Below are 17,390 nucleotides of genomic sequence, written 5' to 3' on the forward strand. Positions count from 1 at the left end.
CTGTTAGGGCCACGTTTTCATCTTTCTGATCTACTGCTAATTCCTGGGATTCTGTCCCCTTCCTGCCCCCCGCCCCCATTCTGTTTCATACCCTTTTATCTGGTTGCTCTGATACTGAGTTAGGTCAGTGGTCACCACCACCAATTCATTTTCCTGCACATATGTTATCATATTCGACTGAAAAAAGAAACAGCTCTGGGAAGTGAAATGTTCCTAGCCTATTTTTCAAGTGAGTAAATTAGTTCTTAAAAAACTTGTGTGAGTCCAAAGAAAAACTTCCCCCCAAAACCTAGTAAATAGGAAAGTATTATTTTAATAATACTTTTTTGGTCAGTAAACAATAAATGGTAATATATGATTACTTCAGAAAACTTAGAAAAGGGAGAAAAATAGAAAAGAAGTAGAAGTTGCTCACAATTCTGATTCTATAACCAGAGTCAGAGGCTGACAGGTTTTTTTTTACACACTTCCAGTCTCATCCTGTGAGATGGATTCAGGTCCTCAGCCCGCATTCGCTTCCATGCGCCCTCCTCCAACACCCACCCCGCTGGTGCCGGGCATTTCCATGTGCTGCGGCCCCACTCTGCTTATACCTGAGCCCACGACTGTGGTTGGGCTAATGCCTGTGCGTGTGTTGGATCTGAGCTTAAAATGTCACATTTCTCACGAAACCTCTCCTACAAACCATATACTTACCTATCTCCTTGAAGCTTTTGTATCAGGACTATCACTACTATAATCTTTGCCTGCTTGTTCAGCAAACTAAGATTCTTGACTGGCAAGGATGATGTCTTCCTTGCTCATTATTTTATTTTTAGCGTGCAGTCCAGGGTCCGACATAGCATTTGTTGACTTGTTGAATGAATGGGACTCTTCCCACGGCATTAGATAGTCTGTGGGTGTGTTAGTCTTCATGGATTGATAACTTCCCCTAACGCGATTCATCTCGCCTCTGTGTTTGCAGTGCTGGGCTTAGCTTAAGCCATAGCTGAAGACTTTGACATAGTCTGCAGTTCCTACAATACCACACTGCTTTTCTGGTTAATCAATTTTCATTTGCATTTATGACTAGAAGGAAGCAGTTTTAGTGAAAATGAAAAACAGCATATTTATATTTATGTTAGAGTTTGTTTTTCTAAATTCACCTATAATTTGGTGTTGCAATGTTTTATATGACTTTAATGTTAAGGAAGACTTAGCTGTGTTGAGAAAAACTCTTTATCTTCTTTATTCTTCCTTCCAGTCAAAAATCCTTACCTGTTGTAAACTAAATGTGTATCTCTAATGTATCTTTAAAAATCTTGTATTTATTTCTTACTATCAGTTTAGAATCTATTTTTCCCCAAAAGATGAGCCTGTTCTCACCTCCATTTATTGAATAATCCATTCTTTTCTGGCTGATTATGCATGTCACATATACATGTACATAAATACTTGTATTTTTAGATCTTTTCTTTTTTCCCCTCAATTATTTTTTTGCCATTCTAGCACTAGAACCACATGGTTTTAATTAAAGAAGTCTAATAATTGTAGCTTTTAATAAGGCAAGCCTTCTATTATTGCTATTTTTTCCAAATGTTCTTAGCTTTTCTAGACCATTTTTAAAAATTGTCTAGATAGACATCTACCAAATTTTTAAGTATATGGTACTGTGCTGTTAACTCTACAATAGCATATCTAGAGTAGCTATTGAGACCTTTCCCGTCTTGCGTGACTGACACTCTGCCCGCTGAGGGGCAGCTGCTCATTCCCCTGTCTCCCCAGCCCCTGGTAACTGTCGTTCTGCTTTCTGCTTCCATGAGTTGGACTCCTTGCGATGTCTCATAGAGGTAAAAATGCACAACATCCGCTCCCTGTGACTGGCGGATTTCACTGAGAATAGAGTCCTCAAGGTTCACCCTCACTGTAGCACATAACATGATTCCCTCCTGTTTTTAAGGCCTAGTAATGCTCCACCCTGTTTACCCTGTGTTTTCTCGACCCCTTCATCTGCCAGTTGACATGTGGGTTTTTTCTTCTCTCGGCTATCGGAATAATGCTGTAGTGAACATAGCTGTGCACGTACCTTTTGAAAATCCCGATTTCATGTTATTTTGGCTAAATATCCAGACGTAGGATTGCTAGATCCTATGGTAGTTCTATTCCTGATATTTTTGAGGAACTTCCATAGTGTTTTCCATGGTAAATTAAACCCAACACAAACAGAAAGAAGGAAGAAATAAAGACCAGAAATCAATGAACTTGAAAACAGAAAAATAATAGGGAATAGTCAATAAAACAAAGCTAGTCCTTTGAAACAAAATTAATAGAATGGAAGGATTTTGGAAGGTTGTTAAAGAAAATAAAAGAGAAGACACAGTTACTGTAGTGACCCAAGAAGAAACATAAAACTCAATCTACTATCAGTGAGCAAAATTGAATTAGTAACTAAAGTATTTTTTTTTCCAAAGAACACTCCCAAGTCCAGATGGCTTCATTCTGGTGTATTCTGTTAAACACCAGTCCTACAGAATCTATGTCAGAAAACAATGGAGAAGAGAACACTTCCTAACTCATTTTATAAGGCCACGGTCACCCTCGTCCCCAAAACCAGGCACTATCACAAGAGGAGAGAACTGTAGCCCAATATACTTGTGAACGTAGGTGCCAAATTTCTTCACAAAATTTTGACAAACAGAATCACAAAATACATAAAAAGGCTAACACTCCATGACCCAGTGGAGTTAATCCTAAGAATTTAGTTTCCTTAACATCTGAAAACCATTCAAGTAAATTCACTGTATTAATAGACTGCATGATCATTTCAACAGATATTGAAAAAATATTCGACAAAATTCAACACCTTTTTATAACAAAAACTCTGTTGAATAGAAAGAAAAGGGAACTTACTCAACTTAAGGGCAGTTACAGAAAAGGTCCTACAGTATATGCAGTGCTCAAGGTCAAGGCACAGAACTTCCTGAGAGAATAAAGTGATAATGTCTGCTCTCACCACGTGTGTTTAACTTCGTACCGATGGTCTGTCTGAGCTAGACTACTATAAGGCAAGCAAAAGAAGGAAAAGGCAAACATCCTAGAAAGGAAGTAGTAAAACGTGCCTTTCCTTGTAGATAGCATGGCTGCATGTGTCGAAAATACAGAAAAATAAAAGCTCCTGAAACTAAGCAGTGAATTTAGTAAGTCTGCAGGATAAAAGGTCAACACACAAGAACAACTACATTTCCAAATACTAGCGAGAAAAATTAAAAGTTAAAATTTAAAAACCCTCCACAATAAAAGTATACTTAGAAATAAATTGAATTAAAGATGTATAAGACCCTTTCACAGAACATTACAAAACATTCCTCTGAGAAGTTAAAGACCAACATAAATGCAGAGCTATACCATGTTCATGGATTGCAAGATAATTTATTAATATGGTAATTCCTTGCAAATGGATCTATAGACTTAATGCAATTCCATTGAAAATGCTGATGGACTTGAAGAAAAAACAAGCTAAGTTTAAAATGTACATGGAAATACATGGTGCTTGACCTGATGAGAGACTTACTATTTAAGCTACAATTTATGTCTATTATTTGTTTTAAAGGTACAATAAAGATTAAATTCAAAAATAAAACTCTAAGAGAAAAACATGTTGGAAATCATGAAAAAAATGTATTCAATTTTTTCCTCAAATGTAATTCTTTCGGTTTGAAATGTGAAACATTATTTTCTAGAAAAAAAGGAAAGTTACCTATAATCTGAGAACAGTGAGAGGCTTTGGCTGTGAACACTTTTCTTAGGATTTCGGTTGGGCTACCTGATCTTGGTGAAGATCATGGTGTGAAGGTCATGGTGTGTCGTTGATGGACTTAACAATAGCTGAACCAGACATTCAAAAAGCACAGCAGACCTTTAAGGATCAGTGTACTTTATAAGTAAGATGTACATGTTATTGCCCTTTTAAAGGATTTTAACTGAATTTTCTTACAATCCTTTTCCTCTTTTTCTTGTTTAACATACCTCCAAATAAATGGTACTACAGACTTTAGGCTGTGATGTAAAATGCCTTGGGGTTAATTCCACCTTGGAGTGGGGGGGAGAGAGAGTGTGTGTGTGTGTGTGTGTGTGTATTACACTGGAATAGACTGTATTTGTGTCCATTGCATATGTCACAAAAAGGAAACTCGAGTCGTTTGCCATTCTCTGTTGACGAGAAGTTCTGCTTGTTATAGGGAAGAATGGACAGAAGCTATTCAGGCTGTAGCAGACAGACTTCAGAGGCAGGAAGAGGAGAGAATGAACTGCAGTCCAACTTCACAAATTGACAACATCGGGGAGGAGGAGATGGACGCGTCCACAACCCACCATAAAAGAAAGGTAGGGAATAGTAACTCATCCCCCTACCAGCCCACTTGTGTGGGTGGAAGAGATATGCTAAAAACTGCAATTTGAAAAGAAAAAGTCAGCCTGTTATCTGGGTGTAGTTGTTTTTATTCAGGTGAGTCTTAAATACCTGTCATTGTTTAACCCCAAATAATTCAAGCAGCATTTCTGGTTCGGCACTGAGTGTGGACAGGGCTCGTTAGGGGCGGCGACTGATGTGCCATCGGCCACCCTCTGACTCCCATCCTCCCCTTATTGTCTCAGATGCCATTTTAGAAACTTGGAGCTGAACTGCTTCCCCTAACGACTTGGTCCCCTTTCACTCGGCACCCCGCGCGCTCCTGAAGGCAGCACAGGAAAGACTCTGCCGCGCTTCCTGCGCCGGCCCAGCCTCGCTCCCGTCAGCAGAAAAGCGAACAGTCTTGGGAATAATCGTTTTTTTATTTTAATGGAGTCTCATGAGCCAGTGAGGGAAGCAGACTTTTCCTCTGCTCAGTGCTCGGAATAATAAGTGCCAATTTATATATTTATTGTGAATTGTTTTTCATTGCTGTAGAAAGTGGAAAAGCAACTTCTATATGAAAAAAATGGTATTTTAAGATTAATCTGAAGATATAGGTGTTCAAAATAGATGAATATACCTTTCACCATGTTAGGATATACTTGTTATAATAGATTATAAATTTCAGGAAGGAAAACACCATTTTTAAGGTGATTATTCCTGTACTTTCTTATAAGCACAGTGATTCAGAACTCTTTGGAATTGGACTGCCTGGGTTCAAATCCTCCTCCTGCATGCCAGCCATGGAAAGTAGGTGAAGTAATACAGTCACACCTTAGAGTTACTTCATGATCTCTTCCTTCTTTGAAATTTCCATCCCGATTAAAATCACATTCTATGTCTGATCTTGGCCAAATGTGCAAGAAGCCTTTTTGTATTCCTTGAAGACTTATCCTCTCTTTGTTGATTCAACCGAATCTCTCCTTACTTTTTTTTAGGACTGTATTTTCTTTTTCTTTTTCTTTTTTTTTAATATTTACTTATTTTTAGAGAGAGGGGAAGGGAAGGAGTCTAAAGAGAGGGAGAGAAACATCAATGTGTGGTTGCTTCTTACGTGTCCCCTACTGGGGACCTGGCCTACAACTCAGGCACGTGCCCTGACTGGGAATCGAACCAGCGACCCTTTGCTTAATAGGCCTGTGCTCAGTCCACTGAGCCACACCAGCCAGGGCTGACTCTCTCTTTACTTTGAAGTCAGCTTTCCTGCCCCTTGTCCTCAGTCATTGCCAAAGTAAAAACAGCCCAGACCCACCACACACTCAGAGATAAGAACACTTCTTTTCCAAGGGTGTGTGTACATGTACAGAATTAATGTGAACTTTTAACATGCTTGTTATTTAACATCAGATTCCAGGTGGTCTTATCTTCTGAATTAAAACTGTCCTGTTTAATAACAAGCTGTACCAGCTCTACTCTGTGTAATTCTGGAAATTCCTAAAATCCTCTTAGTAGCAAAGATTAATAATAAGATACTGTTGAGGCAGAGTTGAAGGTTGGGAGTTTATAACACCCTAACTAGAGATGTTGTCACTGATGGAGCGAAGAATTCTGGGAATGAGTATGGAAACTTACTCAGAAGAGGGCTGATTGGAGACAAAAGATACAGAAATGGAAAAGTGTGACAAGATTTTATTTTTTTCTGTTAGGGCTGGTTATAAATGATTATATAAACATAATATGTGTTCCTTTTTTCACAGTTACTAGTGTGGATTATCTTAGAATTCATCACCTTCCCTGATTGACACTTACAAGCATTTATTATAAGCTTTTTTATTCTAGGCTCTGAGCAGTATTTTATGTCATTTATATTATCTCACTTAATCCTCGCAAGAATGTCTATCATTATCCCATCTTACAGTTGAATCATCTGACACTCAGAGAGCTTAAGGATTGTGTTCAGGCATCTGAGGACTTTCCATTACACCCTCTACATACATCTTCAGGGTGCAGCTTCTCTTTATTGATTCAAACGTCTTGAGTCTTGATAGTCTCTATCATCACTATACTCATAATCAAGTTAAATTAGAAACAGAGTTATACCAGTATTCATTATCTTCTATGATTGCACTCTTACGAATTATTATTTTAAACTCTTGGTCTTAGATAATATTTGGGTATTACTAATTTTATTTATGTTATAGGCCTCTCGGAAAAATCAGTAGAATTTTAACGTTGCAGGATAGTGATATGGTGGGGACCACCACGTGTGGTGGCGGGAGGTTTCTTGACCCTTCCGTTCGTTAGTCTCTTCACCCATAAAGGCAGGTGGCAGTGGTACTTAGCTCTGAGGTTGGGAGGGTTAAATGAGGGACCTCCTGTTCAGTGCTCACACGCTGAGCGCTCAGTGAAGATTAGCTGTTGTTGTTAGCTAGTGTTCTGCTTCATCCGCGTAGACTTAAACACATACCCGTCTTTTGAAGTAGATTGCTGAGCATTCTGTCACTAAAACAGTTTCCAAAATGAAAACTTGATAGTATTTTGAATTTGAGGGGTTTTGTTGTCTTATTGGACCTGTATCTGACTTCGATGGTTCTTTTTAGATTTCCTTTTGTTTAAAGTTGCATAGCATAACATGGTTTAAATGGCAGAGTTCAGAAGAAGGTAGGACATTGTACTCCCTGTTCTCTAATGGTCCCAGTAATTTGGCTAAACCCAGGAAAATCACTGTTGTCACCTGCCCTGGCAGGTGGCTCTGGGACTGGACACCTTGTGTGTATCAGTTGCCATAAAGAGAACCGTAGAAGTTCAGATTGCTTTTTTTTTTTTTTTAGAGATCCCTTTTTTTTTTTTTAAAGATTTTATTTATTTATCTTTAGAGGGGAAGGGAAGGAGAGAGGGAGAGAAACATCAATGTGTGGTTGCCTTTCGTGCGTCCTCAGCTGGGAACTGGCCTGCAGGGAACCAGCCTGCAACCCAGGCATGTGCCCTGACTGGGAATCGAACCGCGATTGTCTGGTTCACAGGCCCGCACTCAATCCACTGAGCTACACCAGCCAGGAGCAGATTACTTTTCATTCCAGACTGTAAACATGGACGTTCTGAAATGAGAACATGCTTTTCATGACGTACAGAACACGCTTTCTTCTGTGTTCACGTTGGAAAACCAGGCAGTAGGATGGAGCGAATAGCTACTATTCAAGGCAGCGAGGCGCCGCTGGGGGATGGGGCGGAGAGCACGGGCCTCACAACCCGAGGTCGGCGCCGCTCTGCGTTTAGGTCGGCAGGTGAGGCAGGTGAGGCACCAAAGGCGTTGGCTGGGAGATGGCCTGGGGTGCGGCGCACCCAGTACAGGGCACAGACGACGTGCTGTGGGTCGTGCCCCTGAAACCGAGACAGTTGTGTTAACCAGACTCACCCAGGAGAGTCAATAAAAAGGAAAGAAAGATATTCTCATTATAGTTTTGACTTTATTTTAAAAAAATAAAGGATTTGCTGGGACTCAGACGTGCTTGATTTGGTTTGCCAAGCTGCAGTTGTCCAGCCCCATCAGGAGGGGCCTTAAGGAACTAACACCAGATGAGAATGTTTTGCTTAATTTTTAAGTGACCCTTCTAGGCCTCTCTGGGGGCAGTTGGAGATCATCTCATGATGATCTGCCCTTTACAGGTGTAAAGGGTAGGCCATACCTTCAGTCTTCCCCTAAAGTCTGACTCCAGTTCTTGGCATTTTATTCTCTAATGCCTGGCCACCGTAACTCAAAGCTCGATTAGCATTTGGACAAAGAGAAGAGATGGAGAGGCCCACTGAAAACGTGTGCTCTCCCACTGCCTGGCCTGGTCAGTGCTGTACAAATTGACCAGTTAAGGGACAGCGTTCCCTGCCCGTGAGGAGGAGAACCAGGGGACGTGGGCAGAGGTGTGGGCAGAGAGACGGACTTCTGGAGAGCCCCCCTTTTAGCTTAGTGTCCCCGGGGCGGTGTTCGGGTTAGTTCTTCCACTGTAAATGTATGTGGAATTTACCTGTTTTCGCTACATTTCCTAAACCTCTGTGTTCTTTTCTGAGAGAGTCCTTGTGTTCCTCTTTAATTCTGTATTAATATTTTAACCTAATTTTGGACTAGATATTTAGTCTTTTTCTTATACTATAGCGTCTTAGTAAGCATGTTATATGCACATGTTATATGTTATATGCATCTGTTAGCCTAAAGCAGCCCCGTTGGTATGTTAGACATTCTGAAAAGGAAAGAGTATGACTAAAAGTTTACCTGCTGGATTTCTAGGATTGAGTCTTGGGAGCTTAATTTTTCTGGAGAGTAACCATGCTCTCATTTTTTATTAAAATCTCATTGTATCTTTTCCCTTAACACCATGCAAAAGAGGAAGACATCTTGTTATAAGTTACGTTTCACTTGTAAAGACTATATAACTACCCTGCACACCGGGCTGAACGGGAGCAGTTGGTATCAAAGAGGCTTTTGCAACGTTCTGAAGGTTTGTCAAAACAGATATGAAATCTGTTTCTGATTTTATCAGACGGGATGCTTTTTATTAATATCAACTTCCAGGCAAACCTCTTTTTTAAGACTGGCAGAGTCCCTGACAGAAGCTATGGGCTCTTATACCTTTTAAATCTCTCCCTGGCCCCCAGGATCACAGTCCTAAAGGAGCCCAGTGGTATTTTCTGAGGATGTGTTACTTTCCATCTGAAAACATCATAAAGCTGTTTAAAAATTCTTCTTTGATTTTCACCCCTGAGAATTCCGTTTCAGTTTACATGCTCCTGAGTAATAGGACCCAGCAAGTGTCCTTTCCCAGTTCTCTTAGACTAAACCAAACGGCGGGGGCACCTCTCACGGGAAGCTTGAAGCAGTGCAATGAACAGGGCCTATTTGAGAAAATAACATCTCTCCTTATTGCCTGCCCAAGTTCCGTGTCTTAAAACAGTCAAGGGTGCCATTTCTCATGGTTCCGTGGTTTGCTTGGGCAACTCGGCTGGCCTCCAATGTATCTCCCACGCAGCTGCATTTGGCCCTGGGCTGGTTTGGAAAGTGCGAGAAGGCCCTGCTTCCCGTCACGTGACCTCCCTGCACGTTGTGTCTGGAGTTCCAGCGCCTCTCTGCACGGCCTCCCCTCCGGCAGAACAGCCTGGACTTCCTGCAGCATGAGAGCTGGCTCTCCAGAGTGAGAGGCGTAGAGGCTCAGTCTGGCCCTGGCACAGTGGTGCTTCGATCCCACTCTGCGTTCGGGGCAGGACGCAGCACCAGCCCAGGGAGAGAGAAAGTTGACTCCGCCTCGGTCCGGCAGACAGGCCTGTGCAGACATACACCAAAGGCGGCGCCCGGCTTTCGTGACCACTTAGCACAAGTAGCTCTGTGGATCTGTAGTTTTGCATGGTTTTTAAAATCTATTCATGAAAATGAAATTATCAGCTAGCTTTTTAAACTATAGTCTGTAGACTTAGTCCGATTTATTTGATTTTTAGTTGAATGAATAAATGTACTTGGTTATTTTCCTGAGGTCTTTTGCTACTTTTCTCTTGAACTAGAGATATTATTGAATGGTTCACACATTATAACTTGACATTTGGAAAAATTACAGGCTGCATATAATATTGAAAATGAATGTAGGGATTCACTTGTAAAATTTTTACAGCTTTTTACATAGACTTAGTTGCATAGGGATATTGATTGGTTTGTCATTTTCTTAAAATGCTTTTGTCTGGTTTTGTATCAGGGTCATGGTGACCTCGTAGAATGAATTGGGAATGTTCTCTCCTTTTCTGTTTTCTGTGGGAGTTTATACAGAATTGGTATTATTTCTTCCTCAAATGTTTATAGGACTCAGCAGCAAAACCATCTGGTCCTGGAGTTTTTCTTGACTGATAATTTGAGTAGCTGAGGAATTCTAGGTTCGAAATTGTTGCCTCCACTGTCTGAGAATTGCTTCAGCGATTCCCAGCACCCACGGCGGCTGATGGTCTAGACGGCCAGTGATTCTTACTCATTCCGGAGTGTTTAGAAATTGGTAACATTGGCTTTTGAATGGATGTGGCGAATGTATCCGTATGTGTTTACAAAAAAATTGCCTCAGATACTTCATTGACTTTTTAATTTGTATTTTCCAGACAATGAATGATTTTGACTATTTGAAACTACTAGGTAAAGGCACTTTTGGGAAAGTTATTTTGGTTCGAGAGAAGGCAAGTGGGAAATACTATGCTATGAAGATTCTGAAGAAGGAAGTCATTATTGCAAAGGTAACTGAAGTTTGGGTTTGTGCTGTGTGCACAGGTGTGCTCTTGCGTGCATGTGATCAGTGTGGGAGTTTCACTCAATAACGAAAGTATTGATTATGGGCTGCTACCACAGTGTCTGTATGGTAATATTCATCATATTAATACTTTCAGAAGTTTATAATGTTATCTGAATATTATATAGCAAAGCTATTTTATTCCCTTGAGGATGTAGAAATATTTATTTTGTGTCTGTCTGGGAGAATGTTTTTACTATATATTTGTGACCTATATCACTAATTATACTGATGTTGCTTTTTATTTTCCCCCAACATTCTGAATTTCTTATTAAATAAGAGATTAGTATAACTGATGACTTGTACTCATAAATTATACAGCTTATTTGTGTTGAATAGAAAGATTTGAAAATACTAGAATAATGAAACTAAAGAAATAATAGTCTTTGAAATTCTTTTTGCAAAATTCCCTCCTCATGACTTCATTCACTCATACCAATAATTAACATGTTAATGTGCCAGCCCTCAGGGCTCTAAATTAAATCCCTCTTCCCTCAATAGACAGATTAGATATGCTTTATAAATTGGCCCAGGCCTTGCTTAATTTAGCAAGTGACATATCATGTTACTGTTACACTTTACAGACGGCATTACTTACATCAGTATTTCCTCATCGGGGATGTACGGCCCACCCACATGAAGTGACGCGCCCCCCACCCCCTGCCCGGTGTCTTGCACACTTGCGTGAATCTCAGCTCCTTCCCCGTCAGTGTCTGGTATTGGAAATGACATTGACCTCGAGTCAGGCCCAGGTTTCTATCTCAGCTTTGCCTCTCATCACCTGATGACCTTTCACCACCAGCTGCTGGGGGCGTATCAGTGCCTTCAGGACATTTGAAAATATCTGTGTGTGTCGGGGGGCAGCGTATGTGTTTGTCAGAATGACTCGGGAGGGAACATGCTGACAGTTACCAGCTAGAGGCCGAGGCTGCTAGAGAGCCCGCGGCCCGAGAGTCATTTTTCTCACTTGTAAAAAATGTACTTGTGAGAAACAGTATTCCTGGACGAGAATATTATGTTAAATAGGGTATGTAAAGGACTCAGCGTAACACCTGGCTCATATTATAGTTACATGGATGTTTTCTGGGAGGCGGCACAGGTATGTGGGCTCTGCTCCTTACTTACAGATCCCCAACAAATCACTTGTTTTTGCCATTGTTTGCTCATCTGAAGAATGAGGACGCTGATAGTGCCCCTCTCCTAGGTGGGTCGTGGGCAGGATTACGTGAATGCATCAGTAAATGGAATAGCATTTGCCATCATTAGTGAATACAAGTAGTTCTATGTGTACATATAAGATAAAGTTAAAATTAAAATTATGTTAAATGAAATAACTATATTATTGTTACATGTATTTTCCGTGACTATCACTGCCATCCACTGTGTGTCAAGCGTGACTAAACTTCATTCCCATTCTGTGTTTCCTTTTGTACACAAGCCACGTGGGATCCTGTCTGACCTCACTAACTCATTACACTTTCCTGAGCCACTGTGCAAAGCAGGGTGTGCTTCACAAGTGATAGGGTGTTCTGATCTCTGTAGATCCTCGCTGCTTTCCCCAACAAGCCTACTTATCAGTTTCCCGAAGAAAAAGATGCTTTTTCACAGTGGAAAGATAAACCACATGATGTTTCCCCACCTGACAAGACCCGGGGTTGGCACACCAAGGTGCGTGAGTGTCTCGGCGTTGTGTCAGGAGTGGGCGACACCCACATGCCTTAAGGCTGCCGGCAGCACCTCGTCATAGATGCTGAGCTGTGTGAGGATGGAAGGCGGCGTGGCGAGTGGAAATGACCGACAGCACTGGACTCGGACGTGGGCTCAGTCATGACCTTCACCTGCAGCCGGAGCTGAGGGACTGAGCCATGAAACCGAGCCACGAACCACCTGCAGAGCTGCCATGGGGATGAAAGAAGATGCCCCCCCTCGGGGTCCCTGATAATGGGGTACAGGTGTTCTCTTCCTCCACTTCTGTGCCATTTTCTGTGCTACGTGCTCCCCCCACAAAGCCCAGTTACCAGACAATAGTGTGAGGGGCAACAAGGGGAGAATTTTTGATCATGTATAGTTGGGGGTGGGCTAAATTAGAGGAAATTGCAAAAATAAATATGGGGGGACAATTCTGTTATTTCACGTTCTCAAAGAAACAGAATCCCCTTTTCAATAAGCTGCTCTCTGTGAAAGCAATTATGTGTTAAAATTCACTATTCAGTACTTAACCACAGATGAATATACAGTCCCGTGCCGCCTGGTGATGTTGGGTCAACAATGGACCGCAGATAAGACGGTGGCCTCATAGAGTGTTGAGAGGCCACACGCAGGGACTGACCCGGAAAGGAAATGGAAGGTGACTAAGGACCACGAAGGTGGAGACCGGTGGGGGTCAGTGGTCGCCACTCAGGCAGGTCCCCTCCCGCCCCGGCTGCCGTCCTGGAGAACAGCAGCATCTGCCCGCTGCAGCCTCGGGGCCGACTCAGATTTGGGGAGGGCCGGCCTCAGACGGGGGAGGCTGCTGATGAGCACACCGAAGACCACGCGGAAGTGTGTCCCTCTCAGCACCGCGAAGGTGATGGTCAGAGCAGAAAGTTAATTTGTGATGCCGAAAGAAAAGGCTGTCCTGGACGGTGACCCTGACTGGACCGCCGGCCCTGGGCGCTGGGAAGGATTCAAGAACCCACAGTCGTTCCCTGAGGCGAGAGTGAGCTTCGAGGCTGCGAGCGGTGTGAAGGCTGCTGAAGACGTTCAGAAACTCCCGGTGTGCGAACCGGGAGGAGCATTGCTCACCAGAGACAACGTTCAATGTGGATGAAAGCTCCCTGTTCTGGAAGCGGACTCCTGGGAGGACTTTCATCCGTAAACAGGCCGAGTCAGTGCCAGGTCTCAGGCTTTGAAGGGCAGGCGACAGCCTGGTTTGGTGGCGGTGTTGCAGGCTACAGATGGAAAGCGTTTGTGACGGGGCACAGGGAGAACCCAGGGCCCGCAAACTCACCAGGGAGCGCACACGGCCAGTGAGCTCCGGGGGCAGGCAGAGGCCGTGGTCGCCCCTCTCCTCCTCCTGTGCGTGCTCCCGATTTGCTAGGGCAGCCAGATAGAGGGAGGATGTCCGTGAGTATTATCAACAATAAGTGAATGCTTGAAAGGTATTTTTGTATCATTATGGACCTACTTTGATTAAGTATGAGTGACTTTATAAGAATGTGTGCCTTATAGCTATCTGATGTAACTCATTCATTTGACGTGTGTGTGTGTGTGTGTGTGTGTGTGTGTGTGTGTGTGTGTGTGTAGCGGAAGCTTAGTGATACAGGAAGCATGTCACTGTGGTATAAAATCTTTTTCTGTTTCTAGGTTCTCATCTTCGGGCCTCAGGGGAGTGGTGAACTGTTTATGTTATTGGTACTTAGAACACGTATTAAAGGTCTGCGTTTCCTTCCGTAGGATGAGGTGGCTCACACTCTCACGGAGAGCAGAGTGTTAAAGAACACGAGACACCCCTTTTTAACGGTAAGTGAAGAGAGGGCGGATGTTATAACCGTAAGGAGTTCAGTTTATGGGACTTTTACAGAACTAAGCGAAGGAAAATAGCATTTTGAGTAACATTAATTTGGGTATGCCATTTTCTCTGTGCAAAGACCGTAAGTCAGATTTCTTCAAAATTATCCAAATGTATGGATTGAATTTGTAACATTGCATGTGTTTGTAATCCTTCCCATTCTGCACTTACTATTTGGAGATTTCTTCCTCCCATGGATTTCTCTACCTTTAATAAAAAATTTTATACAGCAAATAAGTCACCTGTGGCATTTTAAAGAGACCACTGAGAAAATGGTGGACTTAAAAAAAGGTTCTACTAAAAAGATTAGTAGTGTTTTTATATTTATTTTGTGTATTGGCTTCTAATAAATGTGTAAATGATCAGGCAGCATTGGCTTTAAATACACAAGGCACAGACGTTTACTGAGGGTTTTTTTGTTAAAATTGAGACTTTAGGTATAAAGTACTATCAGAAATACAGGACTTCTCCAGTAGATTAAAATAAAAATAGGCTAAGTCATGATATTTCTTCACTAGACAAGGTAGAAACAGACTTGTTTGTTATGAAATAAACTGATTTTTTTAGTCCTGTTTTTCCTAGAGTGCTTCTAATTGAAACATAATTTGCAAAGTTTCTCTGTATTTCTCTATTTCAATGAAGTATATATTAAGCTAAAAAAAGGAGGCACCTCTTAAAGATTTAGGATTAGCTAACGTGGGAATTTCCAGCGGTATCGTCAGACAGTTAGACGTAACGTGCGGCCCTGCTGTGTGTTTCCATCCCGTGTATTAAGAGAGCCCTGCAGCTCCAATGGCTTTATAACCTGTGAAAGTCCAGGAACAGACTCCGTAAAGTGGGTCATGTTATGCCACCTACATGTAAAACATTGCGTTGTTGCTGAACTAGGTCTCCAAGTAAAAGAGCCCGGCCTGTATTACTTAGACGTCCACTGGAGTGATTTGTCCCCCTCACTTTAAGGTCACATGGATAAGAACTTTGGGGAGCAGTGAAAGATGAAATAGATGGCCCAGTAGATTGAGAAGTGCTTATCATAATTTCTAAGTTAATTTTCACTGAAATTTTTACTTTTTCACTTACAACACCCAATGCTGATCTGAACATAATTTGTTTCCTGTTTCTCATAAACTCTCCCTAAGCACTCTTAAGGAGTGAGTAGACTCGTAAGGAAGATAACAATTCATTTCCTCAGTTGTGCTTACTGTCTCTAGGTATTCTGTTTGGTACTGTGGTAATGGTGTAGGTTTATAATAGAACATTTTTTCTTTTTCATTTCAAGTCCTTGAAGTATTCCTTCCAGACTAAAGATCGCTTGTGTTTTGTGATGGAGTATGTTAATGGTGGAGAGGTAAGTTGCTGTGTAAATCCAGCCCTGGCATTTGCCTGGTAATATTATCAGTGGTTTTAAAATATTATTTAACATGTAAGTTATAGCATCACAGTTCTCTACTTCTTGGGATGAATTTGTGTAGCTCTCTTTAATATTGAGTGGATGGGAGCTAATTCCTAATGAAATGCAATGACCGTTTATCTTTTAATAACTACTTTTATTATTGGTAAGTGTAATCATTTAAAATTTTCTGTATTTTCCAACTGTAAAAGTTTTTAACAAAAGTAAAATCATGAAATCATGTTATTAATTTTGAAAATCAAAAATACAGAATTTACGATGCTTTACAAAGTTCTTCAAGTTTTGGTGAAACTTGTAAAAAAATATTTTACTTATTTGAAACTCAATTGAATAATAGTCTCTAGGCACATGGTGAGTGAATGTTTTTCTGCAAAGTAGTTAGAATAATCCTCACTATAAAAGACTTTTAAGGGGTCTTGCAGTTTTAAAGAAAAATTCGATGATTTTAGTAGCGTATTTCACTCATTCCCTTCTCCTTCCTATTTTGATCAAAATTAATGTGAGAGAAAAATAAAACTTACTAGAATAGTTCACTGGAAATATTTTACACTGTGGGTTTTCTGAAGCAAATTTAAATTTAATAGGGGATTGTATCTGAGAGACTTTAAAACTCTCATTTTCCAAAACAAATTAAATATCCTCTATAGAACATTTTCTCCTATGAAATTATGACTGTAGGAATTAGTTCACTGCAAAAGTTCATTTACTTGGGTGAGCGCATTTTCCGTGCTGGGCAGTGTGGGGTTATCTTAATATTTAAGACATCATCCGTGTGTATATAATGTCCCAACTTTTTTTTTAAATATATATTTTTTTTATTATGCCATTACATTTCTTCTATTTCCCCCCTCCATTCCCCTCTACCCTGCACACCCCTCCCCCACCATTCCCCCCCTTTAGTTCATGAACACGTGTCTCAAGTTCTTTAGATTCTATATTTCCCATACTATTCTTGCCCCCCCCATCTATTTTCTATCTACTGTCTATGCTACTTATTTTCTGTACCTTCTCTCCCCTTCGCCTTCTCCCACTCCCCTGTTGCTAACCCTCCACGTGATCTTCATTTCTATGGTTCACTCCTGATCTAGCTGTCCTCTTAATTTGCTTTTGTTTTAGGTGTGGTTGTTGATAACTGTGAGTTTGCTGTCCTTTCACTGTTCATCTTTTTTATCTTCTTTTTCTTAGGTAAGTCCCTTTAACATTTCATAGAATAAGGTCTTGGTGATGATGAACTCCTTGAATTTGATCTTATCTGAGAAGCACTTTATCTGTCCTTCCATTCTCAATGAAAACTTTGCTGGATAGAGCAATCTTGGTTGTAGGTCTTTGGTTTTCATGACTTGGAATACTTCTTTCCAGCCCCTTCTTGCCTGTAAGGTCTCTTTTGAGAAATCTGCTGACAGTCTGATGGGAACTCCTTTGTAGGTGACAGTCCCCTTATCTCTTGCTGCTTCTAGGATTCTCTCCATTTTAATCTTGGCTAATGTAATTATGATGTGCCTTGGTGTGTTCCTTTTTGGGTCCAAGTTCTTTGGGACTCTCTGAGCTTCCTGGATTTCCTGGAAGTCTATTTCCTTTGACAGAACAGGGAAGTTCTCTTTTATTATTTGTTCAAGTAAGTTTTCCACTTGTGGCTGTTCCTCTTCCCCTTCTGGGACCCCTATAATTCGAATGTTGGATCGTTTAAAGATGTTCTGGAGGTTCCTAAGCCTCTCCTCATTTTTTTGAATTCTTGTTTCTTCATCCTTTTCT

The 17,390-nt window shown here is 41.2% G+C and overlaps 1 protein-coding gene across 2 annotated transcripts in view; it reads left to right on the top strand.

Moving 5' to 3' along the window:
* Positions 1–17,390, top strand: part of AKT3 (AKT serine/threonine kinase 3) — a 191,232-nt gene that overhangs the window by 123,356 nt on the left and 50,486 nt on the right. For both annotated transcript variants that reach the window (XM_037150946.2, XM_037150947.2), the window contains exons 5-8: positions 4,218–4,362; positions 10,493–10,624; positions 14,113–14,178; positions 15,507–15,575. In XM_037150946.2, the coding sequence (XP_037006841.1) occupies positions 4,218–4,362; positions 10,493–10,624; positions 14,113–14,178; positions 15,507–15,575 (412 nt within the window). The remainder of the gene's footprint in view (positions 1–4,217; positions 4,363–10,492; positions 10,625–14,112; positions 14,179–15,506; positions 15,576–17,390) is intronic.

Source organism: Artibeus jamaicensis, unplaced genomic scaffold (genome assembly GCF_021234435.1).
Source record: "Artibeus jamaicensis isolate MK-2021 breed Jamaican fruit bat unplaced genomic scaffold, CSHL_Jam_final scaffold_754, whole genome shotgun sequence".
Lineage (NCBI taxonomy): Eukaryota > Metazoa > Chordata > Mammalia > Chiroptera > Phyllostomidae > Artibeus > Artibeus jamaicensis.